This window comes from Anser cygnoides, chromosome 12, assembly GCF_040182565.1.
Source record: "Anser cygnoides isolate HZ-2024a breed goose chromosome 12, Taihu_goose_T2T_genome, whole genome shotgun sequence".
Lineage (NCBI taxonomy): Eukaryota > Metazoa > Chordata > Aves > Anseriformes > Anatidae > Anser > Anser cygnoides.
The window spans coordinates 2,233,711-2,252,647 of record NC_089884.1 but is presented as its reverse complement, the minus strand read 5'-3'; the positions used below and the strand labels follow the sequence as shown (position 1 = coordinate 2,252,647).

General features: G+C 39.8%; 1 protein-coding gene across 5 annotated transcripts in view; it reads left to right on the top strand.

Annotated features, from left to right (window-relative positions):
- Nucleotides 1-18,937, top strand: part of BANP (BTG3 associated nuclear protein) — a 146,929-nt gene that overhangs the window by 100,390 nt on the left and 27,602 nt on the right. For 2 of the 5 annotated variants that reach the window (XM_067004301.1, XM_067004300.1), the window contains exon 12: nt 5,093-5,263. The exons of the other annotated variants lie outside the window; for them this stretch is intronic. In XM_067004301.1, the coding sequence (XP_066860402.1) occupies nt 5,093-5,128 (36 nt within the window). In that variant the 3' untranslated portion in view covers nt 5,129-5,263. Of the gene's footprint in view, nt 1-5,092; nt 5,264-18,937 lie in introns of those variants that run through there. 5 annotated transcript variants of the gene reach the window in all.

Sequence of the window (18,937 nt, the reverse complement as noted above, 5' to 3'; positions counted from 1 at the left end):
GTGACATTTCTGCCTTACGAAGTTTAACATGTAGCATTTTATTGCCATAATAACTGAGCCAGTCCAAAGATTTTGCATACAAAATGGGGATTCGTACAGCGTGCAGTCAGTTCCATCACAGGGCAAGGGTTCACATTAACCTGCACTCTTTTTGCATTGCTGGAGTTGGAAAGTTTACCTTCCCGTTCTCCCTCTGTTGTGTGTGAAAGGGAGATAACAAAGAGAATCTAGAATTCATGTCTGGAATCTGGCTTAATGATTTTAAAATTGCAATCTTATAAATTACCATCTTATATTGTGTTCGTAGTAAAACTTGCATTCATTTTGCCAGATGGAATTGATTCTAACAAGCTGAAAGATTTGGAGGCAAACCCATTCATTTCTAATAAAAATAAAAGTTGAAACGGTAATATTTGTAATTCTTTGTAAGTGATTCTGACACTGCAGCACCCAACCTCAAGCCTATAGGCTTTCTTGGTATTTCTAACTTTGGTGAATTGACAGATTGAGTTAACGATAATCTGGAAATTGTTCATCTGAATGCCACCTCTTTTTGAGTGCATTTTTTTATTAGCTCTCGATGTGTCCAGCACCACTTTTTAACTCCGGAGGATTCTCTAGTGGTTTGATGCAGTAGTGAAAAGGTAGCTTGAGATTATCCAAAGCCAGCTTGGTCTGTACCAAGGAAGAGTGACTGTGATTGTGGCTGCTCATGTTCTTATTGTGGTCACTACCTCTCGTGTTTACAGTAATTTTGTTTGACATCTCAAGCTGCCCAATACAGAAAGCACTGTCACGATGCCGCTGGGTGGAAGCGAACCTCAAATGTGTCTTCTCAGCACCCCTGCCCCTTAAGGCACCTTGAGCTGAAAATGCCTGGTTGGAAAACGTTTTATGTAGGTATTAATGAAGACAATAAATAGAGCAAAAATTCTAATTTTGCAGTGAGTTTCCACATCCCTTAGTAGTGTCTATCTTCATCGATAGACATTTGAGACGAAATCTTGTCTCTGCTGATTAGACTTGGATAAATGTCAGCTGGAAAACTTTTCTATTTCTCCACCGGGGAGCTAGCTTTTAAAACAATTGGTAAAGAAATTTATTTTTAGATGAGAAGTACATGCTTTCAAGTAAGTTACTATGCTTACAGGGCTGAAGGAGTTGTTCGAGCATCTTTGAAAAGCTAGAAAGTGTAAAATCCATCCCAGTTCTGCTGTGTCGTGACCCTTAGAAAACTGGTGCACCGCAGTGTTTGTTTTCCTGTCTATGTGGTAGGTAATTGCTAGTCTCATCTCTCTTCTAAGGTATTCTGCAGCTGTTTAAGTATTTAAAACTAATACCAAACCTCTTAATAAGGTCTTCTATGTACCATTTTTATTGAAGTAAAATAAAATTAGGTTATCTGGAATGCATAAAAACTGTGAATTTCAGATTAACTCTGAAATCTTTCTGCTTGAAATCAGTGTATCCCACTTCCTTGGAACGATTTTCTCCTCCGTTATTCATTACAAGGGCCTTAAAATTATACTCCAGTGACAAAGCCTTTATTTATTTTTAGACAATTGGCATCCACTTCTGGCTGACCTAGAATGTTTCTTTGATGACAATGTCTGTGATCCAGCTGGGTTTGCTGAATGGTTGAATAAACAAAGACAGATAGTAAAATGTGGGAAAGAAAAGGCTATTTTTATTATATTAGAGAATCTGTCCAGCCAACTCCAGGCCTGATTCTAAATGTCATATCTGTAACAGTACACTTCAGTTAAGTGCCCTTGTGGTCTCTGTAGTATTTCTGGAATTTTATCATTATTGGTTTTCAAGGTTATGAGAAGGCTAAGACCAAAAAGTTCAGAATGAAGGTGATTCACGAAAAAGGCCTCTTCCTTCCTCAAGCATGCAGAGTATAACTCAGGTTAAGTACATAGAAGTCAGAGGAGAGAAGTCTAACCTTTCTGGTTTTTTTTTTTTCTGTAAGCTTTTGTTGCTTTCTGCATTATCACTTTCTCATTGTTATTTCATTTGCTGACCATTTATAGTTTATTTCAGCAGCTTCAAAATCAGCCTAATCTGGAAGGGATAATGGTGCCTGTAGCAAAGAGCTCCAGGTTATAGAAAATGAAGGAGTCTCTTGACTGAAATCAAAATTTACTAAACAGCGTCATGACCCAAGTTTCTATTCCTTGCTCAAAAAGAAGAGCCTAAACCAGTTACCACGAAAGCAGGTATCGGAGGGCAAAATTTGGCCATGATTCAAATTCCACTGTAAATTTAGAGGAAGTTGGTCCTTTCTGTGGGGCTTGAGACCAGGTGGCAAATAACTTTCTTGTGTGTATTTAAGTTTAGTTTCGTATTACAAACAACAACAGCGACAAACATCCTGATATTCCAGTTCTGACATTTCACTTGTCGGTTTGAGTCTTTGCAGTAAATGCAGCTCGCAGCAGCTTTGAAGCCTCCCTGGAGCTGCTGGCACAGGAGGAGGCGCAGCAAGCCCCGTAATTCTGCGGGGTGTAGTAGCGGCGTGCGCCAATGAAAACCATTACTTCCACTGTAAAAAGCAATGGTACAGCTCAGAGTTCCAGCGTGAATATTGTGAAAACATTTTTACAGGGAAAATACTTGGTTTCGCCTTTTTTTTTTTTTTTTAATAGCGGTCATTGGATGTCTGAACAAGAAGCCATTTTTTGGATGTGTAAAATAACCAGATGTGCTCGAGCTTTTAACTACAGCTGCTGTCCTATCGAGATGGGTTATTTCTACCACATGAAACTATTAGAGTACCCTACAAATGCCCTGCAGGAGCTTTCTGCAATCATAATCATCATGTTTGTCTTGGATTAGGAGCTTTAAAAGATTTACTTAGAATTCTTTCTGTTTATCGGTTTCCAGAATGTCAAAAACGGCCCTTCACATATAATATGCTGAGCTTGATGACTTCAGTGTAATTTTCCATGGTTCCTACTTTCTGCAGTAATAAGTAAAATGTAATAAGAATAAATTATAAATATTTATAAGGCTATTTTTGTCTTTTATTAGGTTCTTAAGATATAGAATTTAATAACCCAGCCAAAGCTTCAGTCAGAGCTCTTCTTTTTAACATCAACACAAGCGTTCAAAATTTTATAGTTGAAGACTGATCTGGTTGACTGCAAAAAAAACTCACCTGTATCGGTGCCAAGGAAAGCATCCGGTGAGATAGACGAAACAAAGCCAGCAGACCTTAGACATCCACGCTGGGGTTAGGAAGTTCATAAGACCCAGGCACATTCCAGCTCCCATCCTTGTGCCTCTGTCTCTCTGTTGGGCCCCTTGACTGGACGCTCTTACAGACTTGGTTGCGTGCCAGATGTATGTGTAAAATGTGTATTAAAAATGAAATTGTTAGGGTTCTAGAAGAGTTGCTTTTTATAAATGAGTAACTTCCTATGCAGAAATTCTTACTACAAATAATTCCAGATGATTTATTTTAACAAATTTGTATTTCATTTTCTGGATGTTTTTCTTGTAAATTTTGGACTTAATTTACATGGAAAAGAATGTAGTTCATGGTTCTAGAAAAGAAAGAAAGAGTCATCTTTTAATTTCAGAAAAAGTATTTGGCCCCTCTTCTTTTGTGCCCAGACTTGAAACCAAAATATCTCCTTAATTTGGCTTATGCTTTTGTACAGCAGTTTTGTTTTTACTTTCCCGTGTAAAACATGTTGTTTTTTTATGTCATGAAAATCCATCCGTGTGTCTATTCCCCTGTGGTCATTTGTGTACCTCGTACTGCCAAACAGGGAGTTGTATTTGGTGTTAGTTCTGTGATTGCCTGCGCCGCATGCCAGGAGCTTAACGGGCAACGTCTACTTCTTTTTACCTCTCCTATGAAGACGTAGTGCGTTGAGATTTCTCTGCTGTTTGCGTCACTTTAGGTGCTTTTATCCATTAGGACAATGAAATTAGGTTTTCAATTGTCACTGCCAACCTCTAAGATTCTTTTAAAGTAGGGCAAAATTACCGTCTCATGGCCTTAAGCATGGAAAGGCCAAGCAATAGGTAAGGGCGGTGAGTACCTTTATCCTTCTGGAGAGAGCCTTGTGCTGCAGGAAGGCCTCTGTACAGATATTTCACTGGCCAAACCTGCAATGAGATGGTATGCTAGCACAGGTCTCTCTTGAACAAGTTCTGACACTGACTTCAAACCCAAATGTCCATGACTTCCCAAAAAGACTTTGGGAAGCCTAGGAACTCTCGGGTGGGTCACCTTCATGCTGTTCTTCAGTGTTAACGTTAAGCGAGGGAACGCTATTCAATGAGATTGAGGACCAAGCACGCTCAAGAAGCAGATTTGCTTCCTTCCAGCTGTGTAGTCCTCTTCCTCTCATTAAACATAGGCAGGGTTCCAGAAAGATAACAGCAAAGGATTGTGTCAGGAAACCGATGTATATAACACTGCAAAACCCAGCTGCTTTCTCCCATGCTTTCATCCCTTCCTTGCCAGTCCAAGAGCACCAGCGATGTACGACACAGACATCCTTGACTGTACAACGATGGTACAGCAGAGTAGAGCAACAAAGAATTTGCAGCAGGCTTACAGAATCATTTTATGCTGTAAAAGCCTGGTTGACCAAAGTTGCTGAAAGCCCTGAAATCTCAGCATCTCTGAAATCGGTTCCCAATCAATTCCAGTGTCAGCATCATTTGTTACTACCAGTGGTTATAATGGGTTTGTCGCTATGTGCCTCTTCACTGGCAATTGTCTTCTGATAATGTTTAGAGCATCGCATCTTCGGGTCTTCGAGTTTCTCCTCAGTTCTTTTTCAAGGCACAGAAAAGTTCATCCCAAGGGAGACGCTTGGATAGCAGCTACACTTCCAATGCATTCTGCCTCTGGGGATTGTGTTGGCCTTGGATCTTAGTAACAGTTGTAATGCCGAGCTGGATCGTAAAACATGAGAACAGCTCAGTGACAGCACCTGCTCCAAGACCGCTAGCAGCCCTCAGCAGCTTTGCTTAGTGCCTGTTCCAGTAAAAGTCCACGATTCAGGATATGTAGCTGCACAGATCAAGAAATATTCAGATATTTTCACCTTCTCTATTTTTTCCCCAGCGAGTCCAAGAAAGCAGGAGCTGCTCTGCACATTGAGAACTGCCAAAGTTCCAAGATGTTCTGCAGGAGCAAAATATGAACAGTGCACATGCATCCTTTTGACTTGAATGGCAACGAAGGAGGGCTCAGTCATTGCAAGTCTTATTGCACATATGAGGGATCATCAAAATCAAAAACAAATAAGTACAGAATATTTACGTGAGGGAAAAAAGGCTAACAATGGGCAGAATCCTTATATCAGCTGTGTCTTCTGTGGTAGCTACAGAAGCAAAATGCCAAAAGATCAGGAACCCAAAAGATTGGATTAATTAGTTAATAAGCATATTATTTCATGCCAGTGATATAGGGTCACTAACAACCAAGCCCTTTGTTAAGATCCGTAGCAGACACAGAAGCAGCTCGTATTCTTTATAGGCAAACTATTCCCTGCTGATGGGGTGGAGCTGTTTTGGTGCTGTTGGAAGGTTGGTGTGCATGTTGCCCTGTACGTGTTCACAGTCAGCCTGGCTGCTTGTGTTGAGCTTTTCCAGCAGGGGGGAAAAAAAACACACACAAAAAGCAGCAAAAAAGCAGTGTGAGCCTCCTGGTTGAGGTGTGCGGCTCTAGAGCTGCTGTGCTGTTTATGACCTAGAAGGCCTTTAAGTGACTGCTCTTGGCAAAGCTCAGGTGTCTGAAAAAGCAGGGTGGCGAAAAGTCATTTAGCAATTCCTAAAGTAATCTCTTAATTAAGGTTAGCCTCTCTGTCAGCTACTAGAACACGCTAGGGCTCAGAGCATCTGTATAGCTGAAAAGCTCGTCCAGCTCAACACGTGTAAGGCAGCATTCAGGTAATTGGGGTAGAGTTGCTCCTTTTTGCAACTCCAAGAACTGAAGAACAAATGTCACCGCTTTTTACAGCACCTGCGCCATTCCTGCAGAGACAGACCTCACCTTGCAGTAATTAGGTTAACTTCAGATACGTGGTAGGTGTGCGTATTCCAAGCCCTCTCCTTCAGAAGCTGGCATTCCCGGGGGTTTTGAGGATGACAAAACTGCACTGATGACTGCTCCCTGCCTCTCCGCAGCAGCATGGTGCGTGTGGAGCCGTGCCGTGCCGCCATGCCTGGCCCTGAGGGTGCATCAAACCCGTAAGGTGCCATGTGGCTTACAGATCTCTATCGCAGGGAAGCACTTTCTGTTCCAAAAGTATCCTGGCCAAAGATATCACTGGGGTTTAGTCCATAATTTTTAAGTGATTTTTTTTTTTTTAATTTTCCGTATTAGCTCTCCATTATGCTGGGAAGAATATCCTACGGCCGCCTGCCTAAACAGAGAAAGGGAGCACCTGGTAATATCCTCCCTAACACTGATTGCTGCAAAGCTTAACATGTTCCTGACAAAGAGGAGAACAGATTGAATGTTCTTTTTTTGTTAAGGAATAGTAGAAAACACCTGCAAAAATGTGTACTGACTGTTTTTCTGGTCCCTTATGCAGTATATTCCCTGGGCAACATTCTACATTAATAACGTACATTTTTTATTTTGAAGAATGCTCCAAAAACTGTCCACAAGATAATGGATTAGAGGAAATATTGCAAAAATACCCTGCTGGATATCTACTTTCTGTTAGTATTTTCCTATTTTTATTATTACCTTGTGAAAAAAAAAAAAAAACCCTATATGGGTGGAGGTAGGATTTGTCTGTTTAGTAAAATATACGAGCTTACGTTAAATACGCTCTTATTTACTACTGCTGGTCTTAGTCGTATGTGTAGGCGAAAGGATTTTGAAAAAGATATTGATATGAAACAGATGGGAAGAAAAAAAATTTTAATCACTTTCTGCGGATTTTACTGATAGATGGGGATTTTCTTTTTCCATGGACTGTCTTGGTGGTTTTTATCTGATTATTGATGTTTGTAGGATATGAAGTTAAAGAGTTTTCAAAAAACATTATTTAGATGTTAGTGTAAAAATACATAGTGTATATAGGAAGAATGAGTTTGTTGTTGTTGTTGTTGTTAAACTTCAAGATGAAAGTTTTCTAATTTTTATCAGTTTTAGACAGACATTATAAAACAGCATTTTGTCTTATACCTGTCTGGCAAGGAGAGACTGATTGAATTAAGAATTTTGCATGCTAAAAGCTTGAGTATATCATGTGTTTGTTTTCTTTGTCCAAGCTGCATTTCCAGCTGTGTCTGCTTTGTTTCTGTTGACAATGTTTAAGTCCGTTCAGCAAAGTACTAAAAAATATGTATCTGGAATGAGCATCTTGAAAATTTTAGCTAGCAGATAGTGAATTGCTGTAAAGAGAGTGCTCACGTTTCAGGAGGAATGTTATAGATGAGCCATTTTAGAGTGAGGAATTCTTCCTGACACTTAGTTTAGTTTGTGCATCACGCCCTGAGATAGTGGGGAGCATGAAATTGGTAAGAATTTACATACTTTTCTACTGTCTAGTAACTGCCTTTTAGTTTTCCCATTTTGTTGTTGAAGGTGCTGCGCATTCATCTGGCAGGCTCTGAAATTTATAATACTGTTTTTATAATACTGTGTTTTTTTTAAAGTTTTGATATTGACCAAAATTAATAAATATTGTTCTTTGCTATTTCAGCTGTCAGCATACATTCGTTTGCTAAAGATATGCAACACTCTTTAGTGTGTTCCAATGTATTTGTCACGTATGAATTTAACTTTCAATTACAGCACTTACACATGGCTTTGAATTCTCTGATTAAGTCTTTAATTTAAAAAAAAAAATCATCTGTGGCTCAAATTCAGTTTGGAATTTTTCTTAATTTGCAAAAGCAATGAACAAAATAAGTTGAATGTTATGGAAACCTTTTATGCTAATTTCAAGTGTGGCTTTATGTAAAGAATATTCAACTTTTTTTTTTATCCAAACAACTTTTTTTCCCTTTAGCAGTCTTGTGCTCTTTATCCAAAGCTCACCCTGCTGTGCTTAGGCGTTACAGCAGCGGTTCCTGCCGCTGTTTTATAATGAGCGGGCTCCAGCAGCATCTCTTGGCTCTGCAGGGTCCAAGTTAATCTTTGATAACTGGAGCTGATGGTATTGGGTCCATAAAACAAGCCTGCTACAAGAGCTGAAATAACGGTCAGTTTGCTTTTGGAAGCTAATTAAAATGCTGCAAAAAAGCAAAAGTGTCTTACGATGCTGAACTAAGTCACTAAAATGTAAGGTGATCTTTTTTGTTCAGTGCCAGAGTGCAGCAAATGCAGCCTATCGTGCCCATTTGTCTTATTAGGAATTGTAAACTTTCCAACCTCTCTTCCACATTAAAGAGCCGTTAGGTCTATGGTATATTTTATTACTTTTCACCAGGCCACTTTCTTTATTATTCTTTCGTTTTGTTGCTAAGATTGGGAAGCTAAAATTGAACACATACATAAAGGCACTGCACTAAACACCATTTTGCATAATGGCATAATATTTGTAATTTCCTTCTTTCCCACGCCTTTCACATCTGTTTAGTTTGGCATTACAGCCTCTGTTCATCTGCATTTCTTTTCCCTGAATGAACATAGTTAACTTGTAAGTCTGGGTGGCATTAATTCACACTTGTTGGGATGAATTTCACCTGCTGCTGTGTTTCTCTTCTCATAAGTATTGCTAAATTGGTTTGGACTGTCTTGCAGAAATTTCTGCTTTATGCCATACACCTCTTTGACTTTAGATTAAAAAGATAAATCTAGGCAATTTAAAAATTCCCATAGTGTTTTTCTTAACGTTAGGACGATATGGACTTCGTGGCTAAAGATTTACCCTTTTGCAGATATGCTGACTACCTACCATTCTATACAGAAGTTGTCTTTATACTTTTATTTAGATACACTTGAGAAGAAATATGTTCTGTAAACAGTATGTTTTGATCGAAAGTATTGTGAATTACTGTAACATCTTTTTTTTTCACTAGTAAATATGACACCAACTGAACTACTGAGGACTGTTTTCCCCTATATAAGTTGTTTATAGATATGGTCTGTTACTATTAACTTGTGTGTGAGTTCTGGATTTTTCATATTTTTCTTTTTTTTGGGGGGAGGGGGGGGGAATTAATTCAGAACACTCATGACGAATTAAATTAATTTTGTTAAATCACTTGAGGGGAATTGGATACATCTGCTTAGATAGTTCCCCCTTTGTAAGTTGTATTAAATGCTCTCAGACAAGAAGCATTCAACATCCAGCTGCCTCAGGCAGGACACCAAAGGTGAAGCTGTATGGTTTTAAGCAGACGCTCGAGGTCTCTGTAGACTTGGGTAGTAACCTTGTATGCCACAGCTTAATTTACCAGCTGTGCTTAGGAGCTTTGTGCTCACGTCTTCATTTTATACTGTTTTATCACAGACCTCTGGCAGACAATAACAAGCTTGTGAGCAAGCCCGTAGTAGCCAAACTTGCACTTGCACACTAGGGGTAGGTTTTAACCAAAAGAGAGCTCAGACTGTAAACTTTCCTCCTCCCATAGTAAAAAAGCACAACAAAAATTAAAAAAGTAATTGTTTTCAGTGAGTAGATGCTTGTTTTGGATGTTGTTGTATATTTCTGCTAGGCTTCAGGGGAATGAAGAGAATTATTTTTGTAAGCGTTGTTTATCTCTGCAGATTTAAAAAAATAGGTTATCAACTCATTTTCAATTATGCGTGGATAGTAATGTGTGCAATTACATACAGGTGATGTACAAGCTAATAACTGAGGACAGAGAATTCAGAGTAAGGAGACTTAAATTCTAATTGTGTCTGTAATTATTCCTGTACCCTGTTAGGACAGGAATAGAAATATAGACCATATTTGCCTAACCCAGTTTATGTGAAACAAAGTTGAAACAAAATTCAATTCCTTGATCTACAACTGACCGTGAAGTCTTGCTTTGCATGGTTTGTTGGTGCACAACTATGACTGAATGCTTTCAGAATAGTTTGCGTTACTAGTTCGAAATAGTGAGTCTGCTTAAAGGAAAAAAAATACACTGACTTTCCGTGAGACATCATGGATTTACAGCCGGGAGAAGGGGAGATTAACAGGGTTCAGACCATATCTTTAACCTATCCTTGCATCCTTAAGAACAACACTTGTCATTCCTCTTCATCCTTAGTCCATCAGTCCTAGCTTGAGGGAACTGGAGAGGGATTCCATTTGATGCGGATACTAGCTCTGACAAAAAGGTAAGATTTGGGGGGTTAAAGGTTCCCTTTGGCTGAAGCCCCTTTCCCTTTTAAAATTTTGTTTTCAACACGATACAATTTCAGCTCAAATAAATTTACTTACCAATTAAATCACCATTTGCCTGGAACATCACTGCAGTAATGCAATGAAAACTGATCCAAACCTGCAGTGATTTTGTGTCCAAATTTTAAGGTCCAATTAACTAATGTCTGTAGGGGCTTGGAGATTTATTGCAGCTGGATTTAAAAGGGCAAAATAACAGTAGCAGGGTGCTAGAGAACTGCTAAAGATTTTTTTTGGTATTGTGTGTCTGTCTGCTGTACTGAAGTGACAGTTCAAAACTTGGCATTAAATGAAAAGATGAGCTTTGGACCATATCCAGAGTCACCAAAGTCACTGGGTTCGGGCTTTGAAGAAGCCAAGCACCTTCTCAAAGGTACTTATTGTTAAGGAGGGCTACAGAGGAGCTAAAGGGACTTTAGTGGCATAATTTTTTTTCTTTTTCTGTTTTTACAATATATTTTTTTTACACATAGACATGCATACTGTTATCTCTGTTTTCAGTCTGTGTCTTTTTATGGAAAAAATCCTATTTGTTAAATGTTTTCCCGTGAAAGCACTTGCCAAACAAGCCTTTATAACAGTTATCCAAATCAAAGGCCATTTTTATAGAACGACTTCTCCATATATTGTTTCAGACAACTCACAAACAGCTAGCCAACAATAGCAGTGGCATCTTTCAACTTTAACCTTGTGTTCTTGAAAATTTAACAAAAAAAGAAATTCTAATAACTTCCATCTTTTCCACGAAGTGGTTCTTTTGAAAACCAGGATAACAAAGGACTAGAATAAATGGGAATGCTTTATTTTGTATGCATTAAAAAAAAATGCTATAGGAAAAAATGTTTTGCTTTGCAACTTCCAGAAGTATCTATTGGTAATAATCTGCCAAACAAAGCGGAATAATACCAACTCCAGTAGACAGTATAATTTGTAGCTTCTCTTCTAATGACAGTGTGCCTTGCAAGCAAAAATATTCCTTTATTGCATGCTAAAACAGAAACAGAAATCTTGGAGAGAGCCTAGGTAGCACAGGGAATTAATCCCTTATGGAAACCCATCCCTACCAGAATTAGTGGAAAATAAAATTTAAGCCATAATGAGTCAAGAAAATGGGTTTGGTGTTTATTAGTTCCGAGAAACACCCTTGTAAAGTCTCAAAAAACAACTGTACATCACTTGCAAGTCTGGCAAAGGTGAAACTTGGCCAAAAGAGGCCCAGGACAGCAAGAGCAGGACAAATATCCTCTTCCAGCAGCGATCTCAGCAGGCAATTGTGCTTTGTCTGTCCTGTGGTTTTCTACATAGTGGACAAGGAATGTTTCTCATTGCTTTTGCGCTCGTATTCCTTGAATATTTAAAATTACGTTAATGTTTTCCTTGTAAAAAAAAGTATTGACGATGACATTGAACGTTTCTTTTAAAAGGTGGAAGTTACCACTAATTTTGAGATTGTGCCTAGGAAGGCGAGTGATCTTGTTACAGCTTCAGAGAGAGGAAGATAGATGAGAGCTGCGGCTCAGTCCTGTGCTTTGGGGTCTTGCCTTTGCCTTTTAGTGAATGAAAATCCATAAGACACAGCTGTAAAAGTAAGTACGGGTATCAGCAGTACATAACCTACACAAAACCTGCGTGTTTTCCCTGCGTGACTTCAGTCGGTGTATTTGTGTACACCGATGCATTGAAAACCGAAGTCGGTTTTGTTCCACTTTTTGTGTAACAAAACATGTTGACATGAGACCATAATGTATTTAAACGAAGCCTTTCTTTTGAACATTTTTTTGTGTAGTTATTTCTTGCTGCCATTAGCTACAAGTGTTTGTAACTAGAAACAGAGCCCAGGAATCTCCAGGAAAATAATTCTTCATTAGGGACAGGCATCAACTTCCTCAGAGAAAAGGAAAGCTTAAACATTTAATGACTCTATTAATTAAATTTTCAGTAATTTCTCAGACTGTTGAAAATGTGTAGACGTACTTGATGGTTATGTTAGGATATTCACTGTAGGAGGTTTTTAGGTAGCCAGAGTTTTTTTAGATTTTGTTTTGGCAGCGTTTCAAAAGAGAATGTAAGCTGATAAATGGAAAACGTGAGACATAAGTGCTCTTGGCTCCCTCTGCTTTTAACACTTGGAAGGCTGTGTTGTGCTTTAGATGGTATCAATTAAAGAGACTGGAGATCCACATGCTAATTCTGTGTTACTGCGCATCGCCATAGCGTTAACAATTTGTGCACTCCTGACGTAGGATGATCTACAGAGCAGTGGGCTGCGTACTTGTGGTTTACTGACACTCCAGGACTCACTCAGCCTCAGGACTTTCCCTTCCCTCTTTTATTGAACCTCACATTTTGGAGGTGTGAAGGATGGAGGAAGAAAGCAATACGTCCCCTGCGGTTCCGTGTGTCACCCACGCTGCTATCTCGGGGGCACAGTCAATCTCTTTCTCATAAAATGGACAGTGCTGGTTTTTACTCCAGACCTGGGCTTTTTTTTTGGCATCGGTTTCCACATTCCAGGCACATTCGCCTCCCGGAGCGCGGGGAATACCCCGAGAGATTTGTTTGGATGGAGGGTAATATACAGGACTAGTAGAGTTACAGCTGGAACTGGCTGGCTTCCAAAGTATCAAAGCACAGCATGGTCCAGGCGTTATTACAAAAGGCTGGCGATGCAAGGGAGGCCTTCTCTGTGGCAGTCTCAGAGGGGGACAGAGTGAAAGTAGAAGATTACAGCCAGTGGACACGGGTTTACTATATACAACAAATAAAGCTCTCTAATGAAGAGGGAAATGCAATGGCATTAGAGAGAAAAATGTCTACTGTGGACATTGCTTACGGTAATCTTTGTGATGATGCTCTGGAAGGTCAGATTTATTACAGGGGAGAAAATAAAAAAAACACAACAGAACTTTCCCATGTAATTTTTACAAATGTTGGCACTCCTTTGCTGACTTGGAAGACTGAACAATAACGGGGCAAGTGTGAGATTCATTACATTTAATGAAGATTGCTTGGGTGGATGTTAAGTCCAGGGATGCCTGCATCAAGTATTTAGTAAACGTTGCCAGCAGTAAAGACGTGGCTATAGCAGGTGATGGTGTTGTGTTTCAGTCTGTGTTAAAAACGTGAATAGATTCCTTTTTACATTATGTTTTATGAGCAGAATCCCAAAATTGTAGATTTGTGTATGAGAATACCTTTGATAATTCTACTGAACTCATCCTTTAGGGAGAACCTTTGTGCGTGGCTTCTCTCTCCAAGATACTTCTAAAAGCTTATCGAAAATAACCCAAAGTTAGACACTTAGTGGATTATTTTAAACTGTAATAAGCCCATGTGTGGAGAGTATTTTACAGAATTCAAGTGGATTTAATTCATATATCTTGATTCACTTTTGAGTCTAATTAGATTGAATTTAATAAAAGCTATTTGAATTATGAATGAGAATGTCTGCTGAGGGATTTAATGTAGTTTATCCACTTAAAATTTTTTGTTCTATGTCCTGTTATAGATACTCTGAAGTGTTTATATTTCCAAATACAGGACAGCGTGCTCTGCACGGGAAGAGTAGGCTTTTTTGAGCCATGACTGACTAATTCCAGCTGACCTGAAGTGCCACTCGGTTTGCTTAGTCTCTGTAGGCAATGGGAGAGCAACAAAACACTTGATGTAAACCCACTGTTTGCGGGATGTGTCACTCTGCAGTTAAAAAACAGATCCAAGTCTTGTGTGCGTGCATGCGTACATATTTTGTCTTAACTCATCCGGGGCTGTAGCTTCCCTAATGTTCTCTGAACACAAGGAATCAGGAGGAGGAGAGTGCAGACAGCAAAGCAGAAGCATTTAGTTATGCACTTGCAGCAAGGTTTCCCTGGACTCGGGCAGGACACAACTTCCTTTGTTGCCCGTAATTCTGGGGCTTGCATCACGCTCCCGCAACTGCTGGGGAGGGCATCGTGGCTTTCCCCAGCTCGTCTCAAGTGGCCCAACTCGTGCGTCTGATACTCGTATTCTCAGCCAAGCTGCTTTTCAGAGTAAATTGATCTGTGAATATCAGTTATCTTGCTCTTCATGCTTTTGTTTCATGCTATTCCATTTCAAGCAATTGGGAATTTTGCCATCGATTTGACAGGAGCTGGATCAGCCCTTGGAATTTTCAGCTCCAGCTACAAAAATTTCATTACTGTAATCGCTGAATATTTTGTACTTCGGAGGCTCAGTAGTTGTTAGTAGCCGAATCCAGGATCTGGTTACCGCTTGTCATTGTGCGATATGTCAGCGCAGGGTGATGTATTACCGAGGTACGTATATATTACTGTGGTGGTTTTCACTGAAACTATTGTACGGCACTTCAAGCAATGCAAAATCCTAAGTCAGGTGTGATTAAAAGTGGATTACCCTGTCTTGTTTTCCACGGCGTTGACAAAATCCCGCAGTACTAACGCTCCTGGCTGCTGCCTTCTTTCTGCCTTATCAGTTCAAAGTTTAAGCGGTCCCAAATACTCCCTGGAAACTCTTCCAGTCCGCTCTGCGTCCGCTCGGCATTCGGCGTCCAGAAATGAAATGTGTGTGAAGTGCCCCGGGGGGTTTGGAAGGAGGTAGAAAATGGTTCAACTTGGCAAAAATATTCATGGCTGACAACAGGAGGACTTAAAAAAAATTATAATAAGAAAATAAAAAAAATTTTTTTTTTGAGAAATTAAGAGCATATTGAACCACTTTCCCTAATTGGGCAAGCTAGTGAAATACATCTAAGTATGCATATATATGCATTTGCCCTATAAAACACAGAGTATTGGAAATATTTTCACTCTGACAAACGTAAGCATTTGTTACTAATTCTTCATAGGTTGGAGCCGTGCTAAGCAGTGCTCCTGGGGCTGGGAGAGCCGAGGGAGAGGAGAGGGTTTTGTTGTCACGAAAAGAACATCTCTGGCTGGAGTTTTGCCCTTCTGTTTGCTATTCTTGCAAGTCACCTATAACAAGGAAAACAGTATCAAAGAGAGAAATTAAGCAGGAGATAAAGCCCTTTTTTTCTTATAAAGTATTTTCTACGCAGTGCCATAAAACACATACGAACTGGGTGTTGGCTAGAGCTAATGCTTTATAAACCTTGACATATTTGCTCTCGGAGAGTTGTTGTGGAAAAAGTCATGAAGACTCTCAAACTATGGAAAATGAGAGAAAAAGCTAAACAAAATAAAGATGATGAGAAGAAGAATTTGTACAGACCAGGTGTTGTAAGCAGAGCAGTGAGGAGAGAAAATTAAGTTTCAGACCACAAAATATGCTAAATTAAGCAAAGATTCCCCAAACAAAACCGATCTTTTGTTTTCAAAATCATGGACTCTCTTTTTTTGGACTTAATTACATTAAGGTAAAAGTCCTGTGCTTTTTAGAAACTTCCTAGAAGAAAACTTCCTAGAAGTAAGCTTTTGAAGGTACCTCTGTGCAGACAGGAATGTACCACAAGATATTCAGCAAATGTAATGGATGTAAGAGCATCAGAAATAGTAAAAAAAACCCTTTTGTTATGCATATATATATAGATATATGCATGTGTGTCAGCTTTTTGTTTTTCTGTCTGCACAGATTTTGTGTTGGCTTCTTTTTTCATTACAGTTTCGAGCTAAGTGCTGTGCAAATATTCATAATTAGTACATCAGAATTGCTTTCCGCTGAATGAAACAGGGCTAACAAATCATGTTGGAAACAGTCTATGAGATATTATCGGGTTTAAAGCAGAACTATTTTTGCTCAGAGGTGTGTGATTTAAAAGCCATAGATGTTGCGTTTCAGCAGTCGTTGCAGTGCATCTTGTTAGTGCTATTTGATGTTACTCCACCTTCAGCATTTTAGCAGGCATCAGGAAGAATCTCGAGGGACTGACTGCAGGTAGCGTGCAGTATTACAGGGTCCTAGTGTTATAATTTCAAAAGTGCACAAGTCCATGAGGACATTTTCTTTGCACATTGTCCCTTCCACGTACAGTTCTTTGCTGTGTTTCTTTAATTGCAGTCATTTACAGTACAAAAACACCCAAATTTGTGTGCGCGTACTGTGTAGTAGTAGAATTTTGACGACTGCGATACAAATCAGCAGTGTGGTTAATGGCAAACCTGAAATCCCAGGCAGTAATTATATGATATTTCCAACAGTGGAGAATTACACAGCCACAGACAAATCTCAGATGCGGCACAGACTCACGGGGTCCTATAAAAATGGAGAAAAACAAAGCCCAGAGGAAATTCGGGGGCATACAGTAAATGGTTAGCTACTCCCAGGAGAGAAAGGGATTTTTTCCCCATTTTAAATCTGTTTTTAAGTGCAGTTCTGACGGTGGAGTTGCTGCCAGATGTCTGTAGCTGCTGGTAGCAGCTTGTGCCCTTGTTTTACATCTTTCGAGCCTTTATGTCAGCCAATTCTCCAAAAGTCTCCATGAGAAAGTAGTAACAACTTTATTGTACAGGCAAGGAGATGGAAGCAATTATTTGCCCGAGATCACCTAAAATAGGGAACAAAGATAAGAACTTATGAATTCTGGATTTCTTGTTTGCATTTTTGAGCCTTTGCTCTGATTCCTGATAGATTTTGTTGTGCTTTTACCGGGGAAGAAGCCAAAGAAGCTTTCTTGCTTTTGGAGGAAAATGGCTTGGTTCCTTCCTGCTGTGCTTCAGATCACATCTGAGCCCTCCTTCTTTGCAGAGGAGCTTATGACTAATAACAGAAAACTCCTCGGGTTCTTCTGCGGGCAATTAGCAAAATGCATTTTGCTGTGCACAGAACGACATAGGGAAAGTTCTTTTGAAGTCTTCAGTCCCGTGCCCGTGTCAGTCTGAGCCAGTTGTGGGAGGGTCACTGCTTTGCACGCTCACGTGTAACCTCGTGGCACAGGTCGCCGTGCACTTCGTGTTCACGTCGCATGCTGCTGGGCGCACAGAAGGCTTTGAAATAGTTGTGGCAGTTGTGTTCCAAAGTCTTTGGGATGCATTTGATTTCCCTCTTATGTTTCAGATTCTCCTTCGCTATGTTGCAAATGCAGTCATTTCAGGCGACTTTTCATTTAGCTGACAAAGTGAAGTTGCTTGTTTATTTTAAATTATTCGCACGCACGCACACACAGATGTGTGTAATGTAGTAAACAACAGTGCTCAGCAAAATACATGGTTGTCTGAAATACAATGGCTAGTTTATGATGGTTGGGATTTTTAGGAGAGCCTAAAAGGGGATAAAATCCGATGGAAACCGCCAAGCTATTTTTCAACATTTATGCTATGGGTGTCTTCAGTGTTTTTGTTGTGATATTTTTACCCACAGCCATTGCTGAGTGTTTTGTAAAAGTATTTGCATTGCATATTGCTATATGTAACAGCACGTGATGTTAAATAGCATGTCAGTCAAGATTGTCACCTATTTCAAGATTGTCACCTATTCTGTAAAAAATAGGAAAAAAAAAAAAAAAAAAGGAGGAAGTTTTATCAGTTGCTAACGTTGTCGCTGGAACTCCCCTGATATTTATCCCATATCTCATTTTTGCTACCTCATTGAGAGCCCCTCTTGTCTTCAGTGTGCCACAAAAATAAGAAACAAGGACTGATAGGTTAGGAAGTGCCCTTTTTGTGATTTTCTCTGTTAATACAGAACAGTCCTAGCAGGCTGCGCACCAGCAATGGGCTGTAGGTTCAGCGTTGTATGAAGAGCAGGACTGCAAACTCTTCATCCACGGAGGCTCCTCCATCATTTAATAGGATGCCCATCCATGAGGGCAGAATTTAAATTTGCCCTCGTGATGGCAAATTTGGCACTCCATGATTTCTGTGGGCTTGCTTTACAGTCTAAACAAGCTATTATTTTGCATGTAGCATTTCTATAGTATTTTTTGATGTGCAAATTCCTAAACGAAGATTGTAGCTAAGGCACATGTCCCTGTACATGAGTCCTCCATGAGAAAAACTCGTTTGTGGCCAGCTGAAGTCCAAAGGCTGTAGTTAATGGATTCTTTTCATCCCTGCTGAAAATGTTGACCAAACACTAGCAGGAATAGCCTGAAGTCAGCTATGTGTGTCTTCTGACGAGTTTGGGTTTAATTTTCATAACTGCAATAGAAATATTTGTTTCTTGTTAGGTAGCTGCAGAATGTTCCATTCATCTAGCAGTTGCCTACATCTGCATGTAAAAGAGGCAGGGGAACTTAGAGCAATTTGTTTTTGGCTAAAATAAATACTTGCTTTCAAAACATTCTTATTACAGAAATATCCATGACAACTTTGGAGTATCTTCTTCATCCTTGCTTTTTATTCATTTTTTTTTTCGCGTCGTTAATTTACAAGCTAATGAAAAAGGTTACGATTACAATAAAACAACACAGAGCAATAAATTACGAAGTTTGTAAAATTCCTTGGCAGCATTTACTTAGATGCTGGGTAAGATGGCATTGTTTTCTGCTCTGGAAATGAGGTGAGAGGACCGGGGACCCACCTGGAGTTTCAGCCTTGGGTCCCCAGGGGTCTGTGCTGAGCCAGCCCCCGGGTGCCCAGCCTGGGGGGATTTTGGGGGGCTCCGTGGGTGCTGCCTGCCCCTGGGCTGCCCGCAGTGCTTGGCCACTGGGAGAGCCG